Genomic DNA, 20,192 nt, shown 5'->3' with positions numbered 1-20,192 from the left:
CTCCTTCCGCCGGGGCGTCCCTGCACCCATGCCGGGCTCTGCCGACTCCCTTGGGCCCTGGGCGGGTCTCCGGCTCGGGTTCCTGCCCCGCGCACCAGGCCGACCCCGCCACACCCGGCGCCATGGCGCTCCCCGGAGCCCGGGCCCGCGGCTGGGCGGCAGCGGCCAAGGCGGCCCAGAGGCGCCATCGGGCGGAGGGCGCTGGAGGACAGCCGAGCGCTGCGCCCCGGAGCCAGCGCGCTGCGCTTTACGTCCACGTAAGTGGGCGGTGGGGGGGGGGCGCGCCCGTGGTCGGCGGCCTGCCGCGCTGTGAACCCGCCAGCCATCTTTCCCCGCCCCCAGAGGAGGTCACGAAGGGGACACGGTGCCCTGGCCGGGCCGTCCCTTGATCAGAAGCCAGCTGGGGAGTTCAGAGACCTGAAGTCTGTGGCGCTCGCCAGCTCGGTGACCTTGATCAAATTATTTCCCTTTCTGAGCCTCAGTTTTCTCATATTGAAGTGGGCATGATAATGCTAGTCCCAGCTGCCTAGTGGAGTTGTCCGGCTCAGAGGTAGCCCCCGTCCACGGGCTTCGGAATGGGGATTGGGATGTGTGCGGCTGAGCCCCGAAAGTGGCCAGGGCAACCCGGGGTCACCCCTCACCCCGTCCATTCACCCCCTGCCCCCAGTGGCCGTACTGTGAGAAGCGCTGCAGCTACTGCAACTTCAACAAATACATTCCCCGCGGCGTGGAGGAGGCCACAGTGCGCAGCTGTCTGGTGACCGAGGCGCGGACGCTGCTGAGGCTCAGCGGAGTGCGGTGGTGGGTACTGGAGGCTGGAGGCGGGGTCTTGGGAATTAGTTTGAAGAGCCCCCCCTCCGCCACCCCCGATCTCATCTTCTCTCTTCTCCATCCTCTTCCCCAGGGTGGAGTCTGTGTTCTTTGGTGGGGGCACCCCTAGCCTGGCCAGTCCCCACACTGTGGCTGCTGTCCTGGAAGCAGTGGCCCAGGCAACCCACCTGCCGGCAGACACGGAGGTCACATTGGAGGCCAACCCCACCTCGGTCCCAGGCTCCAGGCTGGCAGCATTTGGGAAAGCAGGGGTCAACAGGCTGTCCATTGGCCTCCAGGTAACCGTCTCCCCTACCCCATCCCAGTGTGCCCAAACCTTCAGTGCTGTCTCTCCTGTGGTTGCATTCACTCATTGGGTAAACACTGAGCTGTTCTGGGTGCTGGGGCCTGGTACACAGTAGGCCACTAAAAAGTATATGGTGACAGACAAACTCCATCCAAGCACCCATCATAGTCCTGGCATATAGTAGGTGCTCAAAAAAGATTTGTTACATGAATGAGTGAAGACACAAAGAGGGGATAGGCATGTAGTCAGATTATTGCAATATGGTAAGTGCTGCCTAAAAAGGGGGTCTCTGCAAAGGGCTTTCAGAGTATAACCTGGACAGTTCAGCATGGAGAAATCAGGGAAGGCTTTCTGGAGGAGGTGATGCCTGAATGAGGAAGAGGGTGTGGAAGGGCAGCATTCCAGGAAAAGGCACAGATATGAAAGAGTCTTGCATGTTTTGTGGGAGCTGTGAGTAATTCCTTTTGACTGGAGAGGCTGGAGGCAGGGCTGCAAGGTAGGGCCCAAAAGTCTTCAGCACTATATTAAGTTTTGGGTTTTATCCTAGGAGTGATAGGGGAGCTGTTGAAGGTTTTTAAGAAGGGGGAAACATAAGGTTGACCCCTGTTGTTTCCATATCCAGTATTGCCCCAGCTTTTAATACATGGACCATTTGTCACTGGGCTTGGGATCTTGGGCTTTGTCCTGATGGAAGTAGTGAAAGGGACACAGCATTTCTGAGATATTCTTGCCCAACGTGCATACCTTAAATTTAATTGTGAGGAAACATTTGGAAAAACTAAATTAAGAGACATTTTACAAAGCAACTAGTCTATACTCTCTCAAAAGTGTCAAAGTCATGAAAGACAAAGAAAGGCGTAAGTGAAGGAGATGAAAGACAGTGATAACTGAATGCAATGTGCAGTCCCCAGTTGGATCCTGGACTAGGGTAGAAGGAGGAAGTTACTGCCATCGTTGGCACTTGGGGACAATTGGCCAAATTTGAATATGACTGTGTATTATGTAATGGTATTGTATTGGTGTCACATTTCCCAAACTGTGTAATTGGATTGTGATTAGGTAAGAGAATGTCCTTGTTCTTAGGAAGTAACACACGTAAGTACTTATGAGTAAAGGGGAACAATATCTATGATTGCTGCTAGCCACATGTACCTTTTTAAATTTAACTTAAAATTTGATTTGAATGCTCAATAGCCACATGTGTCTTGTGGCTACTGAATTGGAGAGTGCCAATAGAGAACACTTCAATCACTGCAGAAAGTTATTTTGCACAGTGCTGTTCTATATTCACAGAGAGACAAAGCAAATATGGCAAAATGCTGTCAGTTGGTGAATCTAGGTGACGGTGTTTATTGTGCTTTTCCTTCAACTTTTCTGTAGATTTGAAGTATTTCAAAATAAAAAGTAAAATTTTAAAAATTTGTTGGTTTTGGATTCAGTCCTGAATTCAGGCCCAACTTTGCAATTGTATGGCCTTGAGCAAGTATGAGCCTCAGTTTCCTCGTCTGTAGAACAGAGCTAATGTTGACACACTGTAAAAGCACTTGGCACATGGCAACCGCTCGACCACGCTGCCCTCCTGCCTTCCGGCTGGCTGCTGCATCCCGCAATCTCCCCTGGATCCATCTGGATCTACAGTGTGGTGGAGCTGGTCCTGTCCCGCTCTGGACTGACCTGTGTACCTACTCCTGGCCCTCTCTCCCTCCCCAGTCCCTGGATGATGCCGAGCTCCAGCTGCTGGGGCGGATGCACTCGGCCCGCGATGCCCTGCAGACGCTGGCAGAGGCCCGCCGCCTCTTCCCCGGGCGCGTGTCTGTGGACCTGATGCTGGGGCTGCCTGGGCAGCAGGTAGGGCTGTGGCTTGGGCAGCTGCAGGAGCTGCTGCGCCACTGTGACGACCACATCTCCCTCTACCAGCTGTCCCTGGAGCGGGGCACCGCGCTCTTCACCCAGGTCCAGCGGGGCGCCCTGCTTGCCCCTGACCCTGAGCTTGCTGCTGAGATGTACCAGGAGGGACGGACAGTGCTTCGGGAGGCGGGCTTCCGCCAGTATGAGGTGTCCAACTTCACCCGGAATGTAAGTCCTGGGGCTGGCGGCTGAGGGGAGGAATGGGCGGGCTGAGGAGTGGCCAGGGGGTTGTGGCCCTTTGGGGAGAGGGGTGAGCAGGGTGTTCTCAGGGCCTGAGAGGGTGGGGCGTTCTACTCAGCTGCCCCTTACCTGAGCAGAAACGGGGGGCACACCCTCTTCGCTCTGCCCTGACTATCCCCTCCCTCCCCACAGGGGGCGCTCAGTACCCACAATTGGACTTACTGGCAGTGCGGTCAGTACCTTGGCGTTGGTCCTGGTGAGTGCCCTGTGACAAGGTAGGAAGTAGAAGGAATGACTCAGGAGAGCAGCCTCACGGGGCCTGCCCCTTTCCGGCTGTGTGATCTTGGGTCACTTAACCTCTCCAAGTCTGTTTCTTCCTGTATAAAGTGCAGCAAAAAAGAATACCTATCTCGGAGGTATACTGTTGAATAAGTATTTGACAGCGCGTCACCTGGCATCGTGGTTCTCAGTCTTCAGCCTACAGCAGAATCACGGGAGGGCCTGCTCAAACCCAGGTTGCTGGGCCCTGCCCTCAGTGTTTCTGAATGATGGGTCAGGGCTGAGGCCCAAGGATTTACATTTCTAAATGAGACGCTCTTGGTGCAGGGACCACACTTTGAGAACCACTGATTTCACCTCTGGTAAGCCCACGCTGTTTGCTGCTGTTAACGTGGTGGTGGTTGATGTTGTCAGGGGCCCATGGGCGATTTACACCCCACGGGGCTGGGAGCCACACCCGGGAGGCTCGGATCCAGACCCTGGAGCCTGACAACTGGATGAAGGAGGTGAAGCTGTTTGGTCATGGCACCCGGAAGCGGGTCCCCCTGGGCGAACTGGAACAGTGAGTGTCCAAAGGCAGTGTCCTTCACCTGGGGTCCCCTGTACCCCCAGATCCACCCCCACTCCCATGCTGCATGGCCCCCAGAAGCCACCCATGTACACATCCCAACATAGAGTTTGATGGGCGGGAGAGGTACAAGGACTCCTCTCCAAGATTCCTTGATGATTTTTCTCTCAGGCTGGAGGAAGTTTTGGCCATGGGGTTACGTACAGATGTGGGGGTCACTCATCAGGTAAGGTGCCAGGGACTCTGGTACACCCTCCCTCCTCCTAAGCCTCAGAATCAGTCTCCTCCCCCATCCCCCATTCCTCTGGGGCTGGCAGCTAGAGGTTGGGCCTTGGTCCTACTAAGGCCTGACTGCAGAAGCACTGGGCAGTGTGGCACAGTGGGGAGAAAGAACTCTAGTCTACGACTGCAAAGACCTGGGTTCTAGTCCCCGTTTCTACTGTAACCTTGGGCACAAATCTTTTCATCTCTCTTAACCTCATTTCTCTTAGCTATATGAGGGAAATGACTTGATAAAAGGTTTTCAAAAATTTTTAAGTAACATGGAAATCTCAGACAGTAAGCTCAAAAGATAATGACAGATAAAATGCAGAGTTGCTCCAGATGAAGCCGGGACCATAACGCCCTGGCCGGAGCTGGCCACACCCCGACAGGCAGAGGGGAGGGGAGGAGATGGGGGACACCAGCTTGGCTGGGAACTGGGTTTCAGCCTGGATGTGGAGTGGGAGCAAAGTTGCCCACCTCCCTGCTGGCCCATTGACCTGGTCCTGGCTGAGCAGTGCACGGGAGTCAGTTGCCGAGACCCTCATACTGGACTGGACCCTCCCTTGCCCCCACCACGCCTCCAGACATGTTGCCTAGAGTAGTCCAGCCAGCAACCCACCCTGGTCCCTGTACCTCCCACCCATCTGTTTTCCCCAGCACTGGCAGCAGTTTGAGTCCCAGCTGACCCTGTGGGACGTGTTTGGGGCAAACAAGGAGGTGAAGGAGCTGCTGGAGCAGGGCTTATTGCTGCTGGATCACAGGTATGTAGGGGAGGGTGGGGAGAAGGAGGTTAGGGGTCCTGGGGACCCTTGTTACAGATCCACAGACTCAGGAGGGGCATGTGGGTGCTGGGAGCTTGGTACTGGTGGAAGGTGGGGATTGAAAGTGATAAGATAAGGCAGTCACGTCCAGTTCTCTTGGTTTTCCAGGGGTCTTCGGTGCTCCTGGGAGGGTCTGGCTGTGCTGGACTCTGTGTTGCTGACCCTCCTGCCTCGACTCCAAGAGGCCTGGCAGCAGAGAAACCCCTCCCCTGTGCCAGGAGGGTGACCAGATGTTCCTGTCCTCCAGGGCAGTGACAGATATACTTTGAGGGCTGGGCTGCCACTGCAGACATCACTCCACTGCTGGCTCGTACCATCTCTGCTCTGTGGTTGTCGCCCAGCCTTGACATCTCCAGGGGAGTGGCTGCAGAGGGTGCATGGGAGGACATTTCTGGTCCAGGAACCAGCATCCCACCCAGCATCTCAGGACTTACAAACCACCATGGGCTCCATGGCTAGAAACTGCTCTTCTGCATCAGCCTCTGTTTGCCTTTTTCATACCAAATACTGAAAGGTGTTTGGAAATCTTTCTGTGGGTAATCACCTCCCCAAGAGATGGCTTTCTCACTCTGGAGTGAGGTTTTGAGGCAGCTCTTTGAGCCAGAAAACCAAATCCCCTCTGGATATTTTAAGCAGGAATGGATGTTTTACAGGAATGGGGTATTTATAAAACCATTGGAAAGGCTGGGGAAGTGAAAGTCAAAGAAAGCCATCACCAACTGTCAGGAAATCAGAAAGTTGCAGGAGTCACAGGAACTGCTGCTGCTGGCCTCAGCTGCCAGCAGCATAAAGCAGATAATTTATAGGAAAATGCCTGGAAGATGCTGCACAATCTCGTGTTTGTTGTCTGCCAAAGGCCCACGAGTCTGTCTGCCACTGCCAGGGGAGGAGTAACTGTTTCTGCAAGTGCCTCTCATTGGTGGGCTCTAAAGCATATCCTAGCTGGCAGGAGATTCTGGGAACATAATCCCCAGGTTTCCAGGCCCTGCAATCCAGGAGAGAGCCTAGAAGGGGGTGCTGGGGGCCCACATATATACCCAGCACAGTGGTCTGCTGGATTCTGAGACCAGTAGGAAAGATCAGAGCCAGCCTTGCCCCTTCGGGTGGCCAGGATATGTTTTGGGGCAGGGGCCATACAGACCCTCGAGTCCTTCCTCTCCCCTCCCCACAAGACCCCCAGTCCACCGGGAGTGAAGGCTGGTGGAGCCAACAGGGAAAGGGGAGAGAAGGAAGAATTCAGGATCCCGAGCGTTTGTAATCCTCCGCTGTCATTTTCCCTCCAAAAATGGTTGCCCAGTTTTATTTAAATAGCCTGATAAGCCCGTCTAGAGCTGGCCTTGACTGTGGTCCTGTCCTTGGATGGGATCCTTCCTGGAATGTGAAGTTCTGATTTGGGGCCTAGAGGCTTAGTCTAGGGCTGGGGTTCTTTCTCCCTACTCCCCACATTTTATTTTCAGATTTCAAACCTACATAAAGGTTGAAAGGCTAGGTCAACTTCTACAGTGTGTCTGTAATGGCTGGAAACAGGCAAATATTTGTGATGTCATCAAGGACTTCTTCAATCTGTAAAAAAATAAAATATCCATATTTATAGATTTTGTGGTCATGCCATAGTTTCATCAATTGTTAATCTTTTGCCATATTTACTTTATATATACATAATTTTCGATCTTTTTTTTTTCCCAAACCACATGAAAGAAAGTCACAGACATCAAGAAAAAGACCATTGTTCTATATAGCCACAACAGCGTTATCAACCTAAGAAAATTAACACTAGTGCAATAAAATGCAATCCATTTTCAAATTTCCCCAAACGTCTCCAAAATGTCTTAAAGCTTTTCTGGGGGATACAGATTCCATTGAAATTTTAAATGCTTAATTTTCAGTTATTATAAACCTTTAGTCTCTTTTAAAATAGTTCTCTTCCTTTTTTTCATACACTGAATTTTTTTTTTTCAATTTCAGAGAATTTTATTATGAAGAGCACTTTCATAACTCATTCCATTTTTTTTTGTTTTTGATTTTTTTTTAGCAATAAGAAAAAATAAAAAGAAAAATAACATGTCATACAATACAATATACTACTAAGGACAGCAAATAACACCACTACCAAGAATCCCATATTACTCCCCTATATCCCCCTCTCATATACATTTAGCATTGGAGTATTGCCTTTGTTACATTTAATGGAGGTATATTACAATGTTACTGTTGACCATAGACTCCAGTTTGCTTTGATTATGTTTTTTCCTGAATACCATCCCTTTTTCAAATTTCTACATGGTTGACATTCATTTGCTTTCCCACATGCAAAAACATTTTTATATTTGTATATTTAGTAACAGTCATTGGCCACTCCAGTTTTTGCCATGTTATACAGTCCCAGTCTTTATCATCTATCTTTACCTCTGGTGTCATACATTCTCCTATCCCACCTCTTTCAGCTTTACTCACAGACATCTTTGTTCAGTGTACTTACAATACCGTGCTACCATCACACAGTATTACGCTATCTATTTCTGGATCTATGCAATCAATCCTAAACATTCTGTAGTCCTTCGGCATCAAATGGCTGATCTCTGCCCTCTTTCTATCTGCTGGTCACCTGTGTTGTCAGCTTTTAACTCCCAAAGTTTGTCCATTAATGTCTGTTCATATTAGTGAGACCATACAGAATCTGTCCTTTTGTTTCTGGCTAACTTCACTCAACATAATGTCCTCAAGGTTCATCCACATTATTACATGATCCATGTCTTTGTTCTGTCTTACAGCTGCATAATATTCCATCATGTGTATATACCACAGTTTGTTTATCCACTCGTCCTTTGATGGACATTTGGGCTGTTTCCATCTCTTGGCAATTGTGAATAATGCTGCAATAAACTGGTTTACAAATGTCTGTTTGTGTCTTAAGTTTCAGTTCCTCTGAGTATATACCCAGCAATGGAATAGCTGGGTCATATGGCAAATCTATATTTAGCTTCCTGAGGAACCTCCGTACTGTCTTCCAGAGTGGTTGCACCATTCTACATTCCCACCAACAATGAATAAGTGTACCTCTTTCTCCACATCCTCTCCAGCACTTGTTGTTTTCTGTTGTTTGGATAATGGCCATTCTGGTAGGTGGATACACTGAATTTTTTATATAGTCCAGACCACTTGTGTTATAGAATGTCTCACATTCTACCTTCTGGATTTTCTAATGATTGGTTTCAGGTTAAATATTTTTGGCAAGAATACTACATAGTTGTGTACCTCAAGGTACCTATTATCAGGTGGACTCACTACCAGTAATGTGAATTTCCTATCACTTGATGAAGGTGGTAGCTGCCCAGTCTCTCCAGGTGCCTTTCTCCTTAGAAATTAACAGGTTATCTGTGGGCTGACACCTTGAGACCAGGCCAATATGTTCTCCAAGAACCGTTGGCCTGATGATTTTGGCATCCATCGATGATCCTTGCCCAAATCAATTATTAAATTGGGGGCTGCAAAATGGTAATTTGTTTCATTCCTTCTATATTCATTAACTGGCATTCTTACCTCACAAAGAGCCCTTTTATAAAGGGCTGATGCTCTTAAACTGGAAATTGTATGCAGTATGTGTGTGAGAGAGAGAGAGAGAGAAAGGGCATTTTCCTAAGAAACTTCATACCTTATATCAAAGAGAACCATGATGCCAAAATTAATTTAGTACCACTAAATTAATGTAGTACCGTGTTAAGCTCAGCCTCTAGCTGGGTGACCCCCCATCACCAGAAGTGATACACGTGCAGTGCCTGTGTGCCCAGTGGGTGGGTGTGAATATCAGTTCTTCTTTGACCCTCCGGTAACATGGTAAGTGTTGCTGCCTCTCCTTTATTCGTGAAATATTTAGCAAGCATCACTGGGTGCCAGGTGCTGCTGGGCAGGCAGAGGAATAAGGCCCGCCCCGCCCTCCAGGAACTCACCACAGTGCTCCAGGGTTGTCAGTACAGGTGTGTGGGCAAGCTGTGGGGGCCTGGGGCATGTTTGGGACTGAGGGGCTGGGGCCAGGACGTTTTCCTTACTACTTCCTCTGCCCCTGGTGCCCTGGACAGCCCAGCCCTGGGGCAGCTGGGAGGGTGAGCTCTGCTGCCCGGGGGAACCTCCTCCCGAGGAGCCTTCCCCCATCTTGATATTCTAGCAGTGGGCACGGGGCGGAGCAGGTGTGACATCAGATAACCTGGGCTCACTCAGGTTTCCCTCAGCTGCCAGCGCTTGTGCCACCTGAGATGCCTGGGCCCTCCCTGCAGCGGCACTTCCTGAGGCCTCTGTGGAGGGACTGGGCAGGAGCCAGGGCCAGGTGGAGGTGGCACCGATCACCTTCCATGACTCAGCCCGGTACCAATGTCCCCAGGTGAGTAAGACTGTCGGGCATGTGGAGTCTAGGAATCATGGTTCCTAAATGGCTCTAGTGATCAGTCCGGTTTGGAAAGCCCTGGTTCCTGTCATCTCCTCCACCCGCTTGCCAGCCCTCCATCCCAAAAGGCTGGGGTCAGTGGGAACGAGGGGGATATGGCCCCCCATGCTCCGGGCCTTCCCTGCCTCATCCATCAAAGGGCTTCTCTTCCTCCGTCTTGGGACTCGGGTTGTCCTCTTTTCCCCTCCCCGACTGAAAAGCACATGATCACAAGTCAAAAGGGCGGGCATCCTGCTTTGATGATTAGAGACGATGAGAGTAGTTGGGGGACATGTAATACATGTGAGCCTGTGGTTATAGCTTGAAAAACCAAACCTTCCATGTGAAAGAGCACGAATGATTTTCAAGCTCTGCAACTGAGCCACCCTTTACCTCTCCAAGTAGTATGAAGTGGGCAGGGCAGCTATTATTTCCATTTTACAGATGGAAACATTGAATGAGGTTCTCTTACATGACTCAAGCCTTATAAGTAGCAGCAGAGCTGGCCTGGCACTTCTGGACATCCAGAACTTTCTGTTATATTCAGAACTCTCTGTTACATCCTTGTTTTATATGTACTGTGGGTCTATGTCAATTGTCCTGCCTCTTAAATTAAGCAGATCCTGGCCTCTTTCTGGCTTCTATGCCTCAGTCTTGAAGTGGTCATCATTGCCTGGTGCTGGGCAGCTCGGATTCCAGGTCTGTGTTTTCCCTCCTTGGTGACTAACACTGAGAACCAGTTACCCAGACCCTGTCTCTCTGAGATCATCCACTTCCTGAGACAGCTGTCTTCTCCCTCCACCTCATCCTGCAAAGAAGAGAGCTTTGAACAATAGGACAAAATGACTTGTGTAGTAGATTATATTATTGTTCAGAGTGTTTGCTAGGCCTCCTTGGGGTGCCTCTCCCTGAGGGCCTGTGGGATGTTTATATCTCCCTGCCCAGTGGGACCTGGGTGGGGCTGTGTGACTTGCCCAGCAGGATTGTAAGGCCAGTGGGTGATCCACGTTCTCATCCCTCTGTCATCGAGAACTCAATGTTCAGATGGAGACTTTCATGAGCCGGGGCCCAGAGGGAAGAAGATGATGAGAATGCAGCTGATCACCATAGCCACGAGCAGAAATGAGGAATTAACATTTTCCGTTGTTGTAACCCAGTACATCTTTGGGGTTGTTTGTTACTGCAGCATAATTGAGACTAAACTGACTCATACAGTTTGTAATCCCATGATTCAAAAATAGCCACCATTAAGATTCTGGCATGCACCTGTCCAGAAATTTTTATATGCAAATGAACATATTTAGTCTCACAAAAATGAGATAACATGCGCTTCGCTTTGGAGTCTTCTTGTTCTGCCTGATACGCGGTGGGCGTCTTTCTGTGCCAAATTTATATCTGTATCCTATTTTTGAATGTGACTCCATCGTGTACCACTGCATGGCTGTGCCAAAATTCAGTTACCACTTCCTTTTGATGAAACTGAGAGTTTAATATTTTTGTTATTATAAACTCTGTGATGAACATCTTAGGTAAATATTTTTTTGCACTGGTTTGATCATTTCCTTAGGTGTAGGATAAATTCCAAGAAGTGGACTTGCTGACTCTGAGGATACGCACATCCTTTGTTTGGATGCACAATGGCAAAGTGCCATCCAGGAAGTCTGTCCATTTCACACTCCTGCCAGCTGGCTGGCGCTCATTTCTCTACAATCTCATCGATGCCAGGCACAATCGATTTTTCCAAATGATTCCAGTTTGAAGGGCATTCTTTTTTTTTTTTCATCTTTCTTTTTTTGGCTTAAATGAGACAAAAGTTTGTTTTCTTTTCTGTAAAGAAATTGGGAGAGAAGCAATTCAGAGCTGGTGTGGCCTCTCCTATAGACCTTCTCTCTCTCTCCCCACGATGCCCCTTCCATCCTCAGGAACAAAGGATGGCTCCTCAAGTTGCACCCACCTTATCTACTTTCTAGGCAGCCAGAAGGGGACAGACAGGCAGATGTCAAACTTCTTTTCACAACCCTTCAGGGCCTAACACAGTCGAGCATGCTTTGTGAGCACTCCTCAAATAATTGCCAGGCACATGAATGAATGAATTCTGTGGCAGGACTGAAGTGAGACGATTTACACTCACAAAACTTTGAGAATATCATCACTGTACCTATGGCACCATATTAGAAACTATAGATTAAAATTTGAAACTCTTAAAAGGACACCCTCCTTTAAAATAGCTACATAATCGGCTTGCCACTGTGCTGAAATTCTCAGAGTTAGAGATTTATTCTGTTGGGTTAAGATGATGTATTATGTTGTGGGATGGGGAGAGTTAAATAAGAAGAACACAACTGAAGAGCATTTTTAACCCTAGATTTACTATCAGCCAAAGTATTGCCTCCCTCACTTCAGGCAACTGTTCTGGTTTATCTAGTTACTTCCAATTGAGCGAGCAAAGGAGATGCAACTTCCAGGGCCCCCCAGGTAGAGGATTCAGCTGGAATGATTTTTCCTTGCATTTTAGATTGTCTCTGAGTTTCTCTTATTCAGAGTCTCCTTCTGGGGAGAGTCCCAGATCTCTTTTCTGCCTTCCTCTCTTTGCTTCCCTTTCTCTTCCCTAGAGTGATTTTTAAGGCAGTTCTTAAAGATTGCATAAACAGCATTATAGAAATATTAAACAATTCTAAATGAGCAAGAACCACCAAAATTACCCACAACCAGTGGCCCTAACAAATCAAACTGCTTTTATTTGCCTGTGTTCCCTTCTAGTCCTCATCCAAATGGGTATAATATTTTTGCCCAGTGGTAACCCTGGAGTGGATCTAATTCTGCATGCTGCCTTTTTCGCTTCTCATTCTGTCATAAGCATTTTTCCAAGTTGCTACATAGTCATCATCTTTCTCATTTTAACTGCTGCACGATATTCCAATGGCTGAATAATTCAATAACCGTTACCCTAATGTAAGTCACTTAAGTAGTTACTCATTTTCCCCTATTATAATGATGCTGTGGTGGATGTTTTTGTGGGTATAGCATTTTTCTTCATTTTAATTATTTCATCAGGTCAATTCCCAAGAGTGAGATTCCTGGGTCAAAGGGTATGACCATTTTAATGATTCTTGGTGTAAAATATTATATTTTCCAAAGGTTTTTTTTTTTTCTGTTTTTCTTTTCCTGTTCAAGAAAATAATACATGCTCTTTTCAACCATATAGAAGAAAGCAAAAATTCTACTGCTCAGAAATTACCACTACTAACATTTGGACAACCACCCCTGCAGACCTCTCTGTCTGCAGAGATTCATATAGAGAGAAATAAAAATAATTTTTCACAAAGGGTTCCTACACACGGGCCAGTTTTGCAACCTGCTTTTTTTCCTCACCAACATGTGCTGGGTTTTTCTAATCGGTTCTGCCAACACTAGTGCCCACATGGTAGTATAATGTAGTACAGCAATAGCTGTAAGCCAGGCACCATGCCAAGCATTCTATCTGCATTAGCTGATTGAATCTCCACAACAACCCAGTGACATAAGCTCTATTATTTTCACACCCATTTTTCAAACGAAGAAACAGCAATTAAAATGAGAAGTTAATTGACTCTCCAAAGTCACATAGCAAGTGAATGCTGTGGCTGGCACTCAAGCCAGGTTCTCTGGGGCTCTGAAACATGATTATACAAGTAATGCACAAATATATTCTTATTATATATATAAAAAAAGGCAATCAATATCGTAGCATGGAAAGTAAAGTGTGAAAGTCCCTTTTCCACTTCCACAGAGGTTTGTTGCATGTATCAGTTAAGTTTAGGTTCCATTGCATATAACAGAAAACCAAAATAACATTGGCTTAGACATGATAGGATTTTATTTTTCTAGGATTTTATTTTTCTTTCACGTTAGAGAAGTCTGGACTTAGCATTCCAGGGTTAGCATGGTGGACCCAACATCCTAAAGGGTACAGGCTTCTAACTTTCCACTTCGCCAGCCTCAGTTCATGGCTTCCATCCTTAAGGTTGCTGCATGGTCGAATATGGTCCCTGGAGCTCCAGCCATCATGTCTGCATTCCAGGCAATGAAAAGGAAAAGAGCAAAGGGGCCATGTATGCTCTTCCCAGCCATCTGTCTCCTCTAAAGAGCTTCTCCTAAAGTCCCACCCCCAGCCCCACCTCCAAGACATCAGCTTACTTCTAATTGACCACCATTATTCCCAATGGGAGCTGAGAAGTGTAGTTCTGAAGCTGAGTTCCATGGTTCCCCCCCCACCCTCATAATATAAGGCCAGGTTAATAAAAAGGGAGAATGGATATTAAGAGGAAACCATACAGATCGGCCACACATGAGTACCCTTCCCAATCCTTTTCTGAAATTTAAATACTCATGTAAGTACATATATAAATATATAGTTTTTAAAAATAGTTTAATGTGTAAATGGTACCTTATTTTTAATTTACATTTTAAAGTTTACCAGTGAGGTTAAACATTGTCTGTTAGATATTTGTTTACTAGTTATCGGGTTTTGTACACAATTAAACTCCTTGCTTATTTAGCCAATTAGAGCCTTGATGATTTCCTGATCTAATTGAGTGAGCTGTTCAGATAGATAGATAGAAAGATAGATATTACAAGTGTATTAACTCTCTGTCATATTTGCTGAAAATATTGCTTCCAGTATGCTATCCTTTTTATCTTCCATGAATTTTTTTACCTGTATGGAAGTCAGTTTTCTAGAAATTACAAATATTTATCGAGTTGAATCCATCTTATATGCCTTGAGATTTTTCTATCAGTTCCAAGCCTACACAGTCGTCCCACCTCCAGAGAAATGGTTGATATGCAAGTCAGCTTCCTTCTGGGCTTTTCCTCCCGAGAGGAGGCTAATGTGGCAAGTAGGCCCACCTGGGTCCGAACCCCAAATCAACCACTTACTACGTGTATGACTGTAGGCGGGATACTTCCCTCATCTCAGATCCAGTTTTCTTGACTATTTAGTGAAGGGGCTAGACCAGCTCCAGGTTCTCAAACCTGACTATGCAGCACACAATTGTTGAGTCCTAAAAATGCAGATTCCTAGGCCCTCTTCAGGCCTGCAGGGTGCAAATCCCCCTGGGTCGGGTCCAGGAATCTGTATTTCTTAAGGTCTTTGGTGAGACATGTTTCAGGGCTGACAGAACAGCCAAGCCTGAGGTTGCTTCCCGTGCTGGATCCTCTGAGTCATTAGTGAGTGGCAGGAGGGTGGCCCCTGGTCACTGTTTCTGCTGAAGCTGGCTAGCCCAGCCACCTCCTCTTGGGTCAGAGCCCCCATTTCATATCTGGCCTGCACAGCAGCCCTGTCTTCTGCCTGCTTCTTCCTCCTCCTCCTCTGTGCCCACTGGGGGAAGGGGATGGGTGGGTAGAGGGGTGGCCAGGCTTCTGGAGTGTGGCCCCCAGGGCTGCCTCAGCACCGTCCTGCCACTCACTAGCTCAGTGTCCTTTGTGAAGCCACTCAACCTCTTGAGTCTGCATTTCCTCATCCCTGAAAGCAGGGATCATGCCTTTCTGGCAAGATTGTAGAAAGGTTGGTAAGGATGGATGGAAAAAGCCTAGCACAGTTCTTGACACAAAATGGACATTTGACAAATGTGGTAACTATTGCTATGAGTGTTTCCATTGTGATTTACAACAGGGTTCCCTGGGACAGTCCTGGGGAAGACAAGAATTCCTGGTGCCTGACTAGCAAAAAGAGGCCTGCCATTTCCTTGTGATACTGAAACCTGTCAGCAGGGAGCCTAGGGCTCCCGGAAACTTCTCCCCTTGGCCCAGTTTAGAACTTGGTGCTTCCCAGATACCTGGGAGGGTGAGCGCCACAGGGCAGACTGACAGGCACCCATGGCGGAAGGAAGGCTCCTTACGATGTGACTTCTCACACCAACTCCTTGCTCTCCTCCAGCAGGTCAGACAGGAAAGGCCTCATTCCACAGGGGCCTGGCCTGTCCTTCAGGGACTGCCCCACCTGCTCCAGACCCCGCCACCTGGGACAGTCCTCCTCCCCCAGAGCATGCCCTTCCTGGCCCCCATCTCTGGTTGGGTCTTTCCTGGTGCCTGCCACCCCAACTCTTCCATCTTTCCCTAGACCTAGAGTCTCCTTACCTCCATGCCTGCTGTCCCTGACCCAGCCTGGGACCTCTAGTCCCCTTGGATCTCATCCAAATTTGTAAAGGCTCCACTTGCTTTGGTGACCTTTCTTATTGTAATTGAGTCCCCACAGGTGAGGACCGGAAGCCCTGTTTCTCTTGGGGGGCTGTGGCAGCCCTGATGAGGGGGCAAGGCAGGGCCTCAGCTTAGAGAGGAAGTGTTAGATCACTGAGTAAGTTGCTGCAGAAACTATATTCTCTACCTCATGGATTGTTGTAAACATTCAAAAAGTCATTATACATAACAAAAGCAATAAGGGAAAAAAATAGATAAATTGGACTTCATTAATATTAAAAACTTTCGTGGGTCAGAGGACACAACTGAGAAAGGGAAAAGACAACTCACAGATTGGGAGAAAATGTTTGCAAACCATATATCTGAAAAGAGTCTAGTTTCCAGAATATATAAAGAATGTTTACAAATCAACAACAAGAAGACATATAACCCAATTTTTTTTATTTTAAATTCAGTTTTATTGAGATATATTCACATACCATGCAATCATCCATGGTGTACAACCAACTGTTCACAGTACCATCATATAGTTGTACATTCATCACCACAATCTATTTTTGAACATTTTTCTTATACCAGAAAGAATCAGAATAAGAATAAAAACTAAAAATAAAAAAGAACACCCCCCCATCCCACCCTATTTTTCATTTAGTTTTTGTCCCCATTTTTCTACTCATCCATCCATACAGTGGATAAAGGGAGTGTGATCCACAAGGTTTTCACAATCACACTGTCTTCCCTTGTAATCTACATTGTTATACAGTTGTCTTCAAGAGTCAAGGCTATTGGGTTGGAGTTTCGTAGTTTCAAGTATTTCCTTCTAGCTATTCCAATACAATAAAACCTAAAAAGTGTTATCTATATGATGAGTAAGAATGTCTACCAGAGTCACCTCTCAACTCCATATGAAATCTCTCAGCCACTGAAGCTTTATTTCGTTTCATTTCACATCCCCCTTTTGGTCAAGAAGATGTTCTCAATCCCATGATGCCAGGTCCAGATTCATCTCCGGGAGTCATATCCTGCATTGCCAGGGAGATTTACACCCCTGGGAGTCAGGTCCCACGTAGGGAGGAGGGCAGTGAGATCACCTGCCAAGGTGGCTTAGTTAGAGAGAGAGGGCCACATCTGAGCAACAAAGAGGCATTCAGGGGAAGACCCTAAGGCATAATTTTAAGCAGGTTTAGCCTCTCCGTTGCAGTAACAAGCTTCATAAGGGCAAGCCCCAAGACAGAGGGCTCAGCATGTCAAACCTTCAGTCCCCAGTGTTTGTGAGAACATCAGCAACAATCCAGGTGAGGAAATCTAACACCTCTGCATCCTCCCCCAGCTCCTCAGGGGGGCCCCGAATATATATTATTCTCCACCCAAATTACTTTGGGATGTGTTGCTATTTCTCTCTAACCTATACAGACCTGTCATATCTCACTTCCTATTCAAAGTTCCATGTAATTGTGGTATAACCCAACTTTTAAAATGAGCAAAGGATTTGAATAGATATTTCTTCAAAGAAAACATACAAATGGCCACATGAAAAGGTGTTCAACATCATTAGTCATTAGGAAAATGAAAAACAAAACCACAATGAGATACCACTTCAACCACTAGGATTACTATAATAAGGCATAAAAAAGGGAAAATAACGATTGTTAATGAGTATGTTGAGAAATTGGAACCCTCATACACTGCTGATGGGAATGTAAAATGGCTCAGCTACTGTGGAAAACAGTCTGGCAGTTCTTCAAAAAGTTAAACATAGAGTTACAAAATGACCCAGCAATTCCACTCTTAGGTATATACCCCAAATAACTGAAAACATATTGTGGTGGTTTGAAGCTGTTATGCACCCCAGAAAAGGCCATGTTCTTTTAATCCATTCCTGTGGGTGCAGACCTATCGTGGGTGGGGACTTTTGGTTAGGTTGTTTCAATTGAGATGTGACTCCACCCAATTCAAGGTGGGTCTTAATAAGGTGGATAAAGATAGGAAAAAAAAGCCCAGAGAGCTCAGAGAACGAAACACCAGGAGAGCATGGAGAGAAAAAACCCAGAGATGCTAAGAGAGAATCCATAGAAGTTCAGAGAGAAGGCCGCTGGCACCAGAGGCTGAAAGCAACGAGACCCGGGAGTGAAGGAGCAGCAGCAGCCTTGCTATCTGACAGAGGAAACCTGGATGCCAGCACCTGTCTTCAGAGTCGGTATCATCCTGTTGATGCCTTAATTAGAACATTTTCATGACCTTAGAACTGTAAATTTGTAAACTAATAAATCCCCATTGTAAAAGCCAACCCATTTCTGGTATATTGCCTTCCAGCAGCTTTAGCAAACTGAAAGACACACGTTCACACAAAAACCTGTACACAATGTTCATAGCAGCATTATTCATAATTGCCAAAAGATGGAAGCAACCCAGTATCCATCAATTCATGAATGGATAAGCAAGGTGTGGTGTATCCACACAATGGGATGTTATTTGGCAATAAAAAGGAATGAAGTACTGGTCCATGCTACAATGGGGATGAAACTTGAAAACATTCTAAGTGAAAGAACCCAGTCAAAAAAGGACAAATATTGGATGATTCCTTTTATATGAAATGTCAAGAATAGATAAATCCATAGATGTATAAAGTAGATTAGTGATTGCCAGAGAATGGGAAGAGGAGGGGATTGGGAATGATTCTAATGGGTATGGGGTTTCTTTTTGGAAGAATGGGAATGTTCTGGAGTTGGATAGTGGTGATGTTTGCACAACTTTGTGGGCATACAAAAAACAGTGAATTGTACCCTTTCAAAAGGTGGATTTTATGTTATGTAAAATTTTATGTTGTGTGAATTATATCAATTTAAAAAGAAGTCAGTACACACAAAGGGCTTAGAAGGCTACCCAGTCCATGATAAGCCTTCAGTAAAGTTAGTTGACATTTATTGAAACTACACTGGATTTATGGGTTGGTCCAGATCAGGCAGAAGGAAAAAAATTCCCTAAAAAAGTAACATGGCTTTCAGAGACTGAATTTACATACTCAATATATGTTAAAGCATTTATTTGTGTGTAATTTCTTCTTTCATTTATTTTCATAACCAGTTTTAATTTTTATGCTTTCTATATATGTATATATACAAGCATTTATTTGTGTTATTTTAAAATTTTATTATCATGACCAGTTTTTTTGTATTTCTAAGGTTTAAACTGCATGTCTTCGAAATCCCAACTGAGTTGTGAATTCTTGGCTGCCACATGGTTCTAGGAATCTACTCGGGGTCAAGCGTGTGATGGAGCAGGATGCTCACTGACCTAGAGGTTGAAAAGGCCTGAGATTGGGTCTCACCCTGTTGCTTACAAGCTGTGTGACTTGGATGAGACTAGAATTACTAGATTTAGCAAATAAATTACAATTTGAATTACATTTGAATTTCAGATAAACAAGGAATAGTTCTATGATGTAAGTAGGTTCCAAATATTTCATGGGAACTACTTACACTAAAAATAAAAATGATTTGTTTTATCCGAAATTCAAAATTTACCTGACATCCTGTATTTCATATGTGGAGAGAGTTTTTGAGTGCCAGACACTTTACCATATGAAATTATATTTAATTTCTATGGTTCCCCATTTGCAGTGGAGGAGACCACCCAGAGAGTTTAAGTGATCAAGGTCACTCCGCTAGAAGAGTACTTAGCTTGGATTCAAATTCAGGTGTGTATGATGCAAAGCCACTGCTCTGCCAAAATGGAACTCAAGACAGAGAAGCAGTGATGATGAGGACATGGGGGTCACATGCTAACTTGGTAATGACAGAAGCTTTCAGTGACTGAGAAGGAAGGTTGAAAAAGAGATTTGGAGAATCAGGTTTGAAATAGTGTTTACGTGACCCTGTCTGTATTAGTTTCCTTTCACTGCTGTACCCAGTTACCACAATCTTAGTGGCGTAAAACAATACAAATATTATCTTACAGTTCTGGAGGTTGAAGTCTGAAACAGGTATCCCTGGGCTAAGGTGTCGGCATTCCTCCTGGCAGCTCTAGAAAAGACTCCATGCCTTGCCTTTTCCAGCTTCTGGAGCCTGCCCACATTTCTTGGCTCCTGGCCACATCCCTCTGACCTTGGATTCCAACATCACATCATCTCTGGCTCTGAACCTTCTGCCTCCTTGGGGCCCACCTGGACCATCCAGGATGATTTCTCCCCCATCAAGATCTTGCATAACGTCAGCAAAGTCCCTTTTGCCATGTAAGGTAATGTATTCCCAGGTTCCAGGGATTAGGAGGTGGGCATATTGCAGGGGGCGGGGGGGGGAGGACATTATTTTTGCCCATCATGCCGTCTCAGGGGAAAATGATCTGGTGGAATCAAGGGTGCTGAGCATTAACTATAATTTCTTTCATCCGTGCAGTTTTAGCATTTTCGGAGTGCGTCCATCATACACTTTTCATTTGCTTCTGGCATTGACTCTGGGAAGC

General features: G+C 46.3%; 1 protein-coding gene across 3 annotated transcripts; it reads left to right on the top strand.

Annotated features, from left to right (window-relative positions):
• RSAD1 (radical S-adenosyl methionine domain containing 1) lies at window positions 1-6,732 on the top strand. Of its 3 annotated transcripts, XM_037809750.1 has the most exons (10): window positions 1-257; window positions 668-801; window positions 905-1,109; window positions 2,828-2,965; window positions 3,035-3,193; window positions 3,398-3,461; window positions 3,899-4,046; window positions 4,224-4,278; window positions 4,974-5,077; window positions 5,246-6,732. In XM_037809750.1, the coding sequence occupies exons 1-10, from the start codon at window positions 123-125 to the stop codon at window positions 5,361-5,363; spliced, it is 1,260 nt and encodes a 419-aa protein (XP_037665678.1). In that variant the 5' UTR covers window positions 1-122; the 3' UTR covers window positions 5,364-6,732. The 3 variants fall into 3 exon arrangements, with proteins under 3 accessions (XP_037665678.1, XP_037665679.1, XP_037665675.1); XM_037809751.1 differs by lacking the exon at window positions 2,828-2,965; XM_037809747.1 differs by having other exon boundaries at window positions 2-257; window positions 2,828-3,193.
• The last annotated feature ends 13,460 nt before the right edge of the window (window positions 6,733-20,192 follow it).

The sequence above is a fragment of the Choloepus didactylus genome, chromosome 18 (genome assembly GCF_015220235.1).
Source record: "Choloepus didactylus isolate mChoDid1 chromosome 18, mChoDid1.pri, whole genome shotgun sequence".
NCBI classification, from domain to species: Eukaryota; Metazoa; Chordata; class Mammalia; order Pilosa; family Megalonychidae; genus Choloepus; species Choloepus didactylus.
The sequence above is the reverse complement of the archived record's forward strand: the minus strand, read 5'-3'. Positions and strand labels throughout refer to the sequence as shown.

What these genes read in the sequence shown, in the direction of transcription:
- RSAD1 (XM_037809747.1), top strand. Translation starts at nt 123, where the DNA reads ATGGCGCTCCCCGGAGCCCGGGCCCGCGGCTGGGCGGCAGCGGCCAAG. An exon ending in GCGCTGCGCTTTACGTCCAC is followed by an intron (nt 258 to 667) that starts GTAAGTGGGCGG and finishes CCCTGCCCCCAG; the next exon opens with TGGCCGTACTGTGAGAAGCG. An exon ending in AGGCTCAGCGGAGTGCGGTG is followed by an intron (nt 802 to 904) that starts GTGGGTACTGGA and finishes CCTCTTCCCCAG; the next exon opens with GGTGGAGTCTGTGTTCTTTG.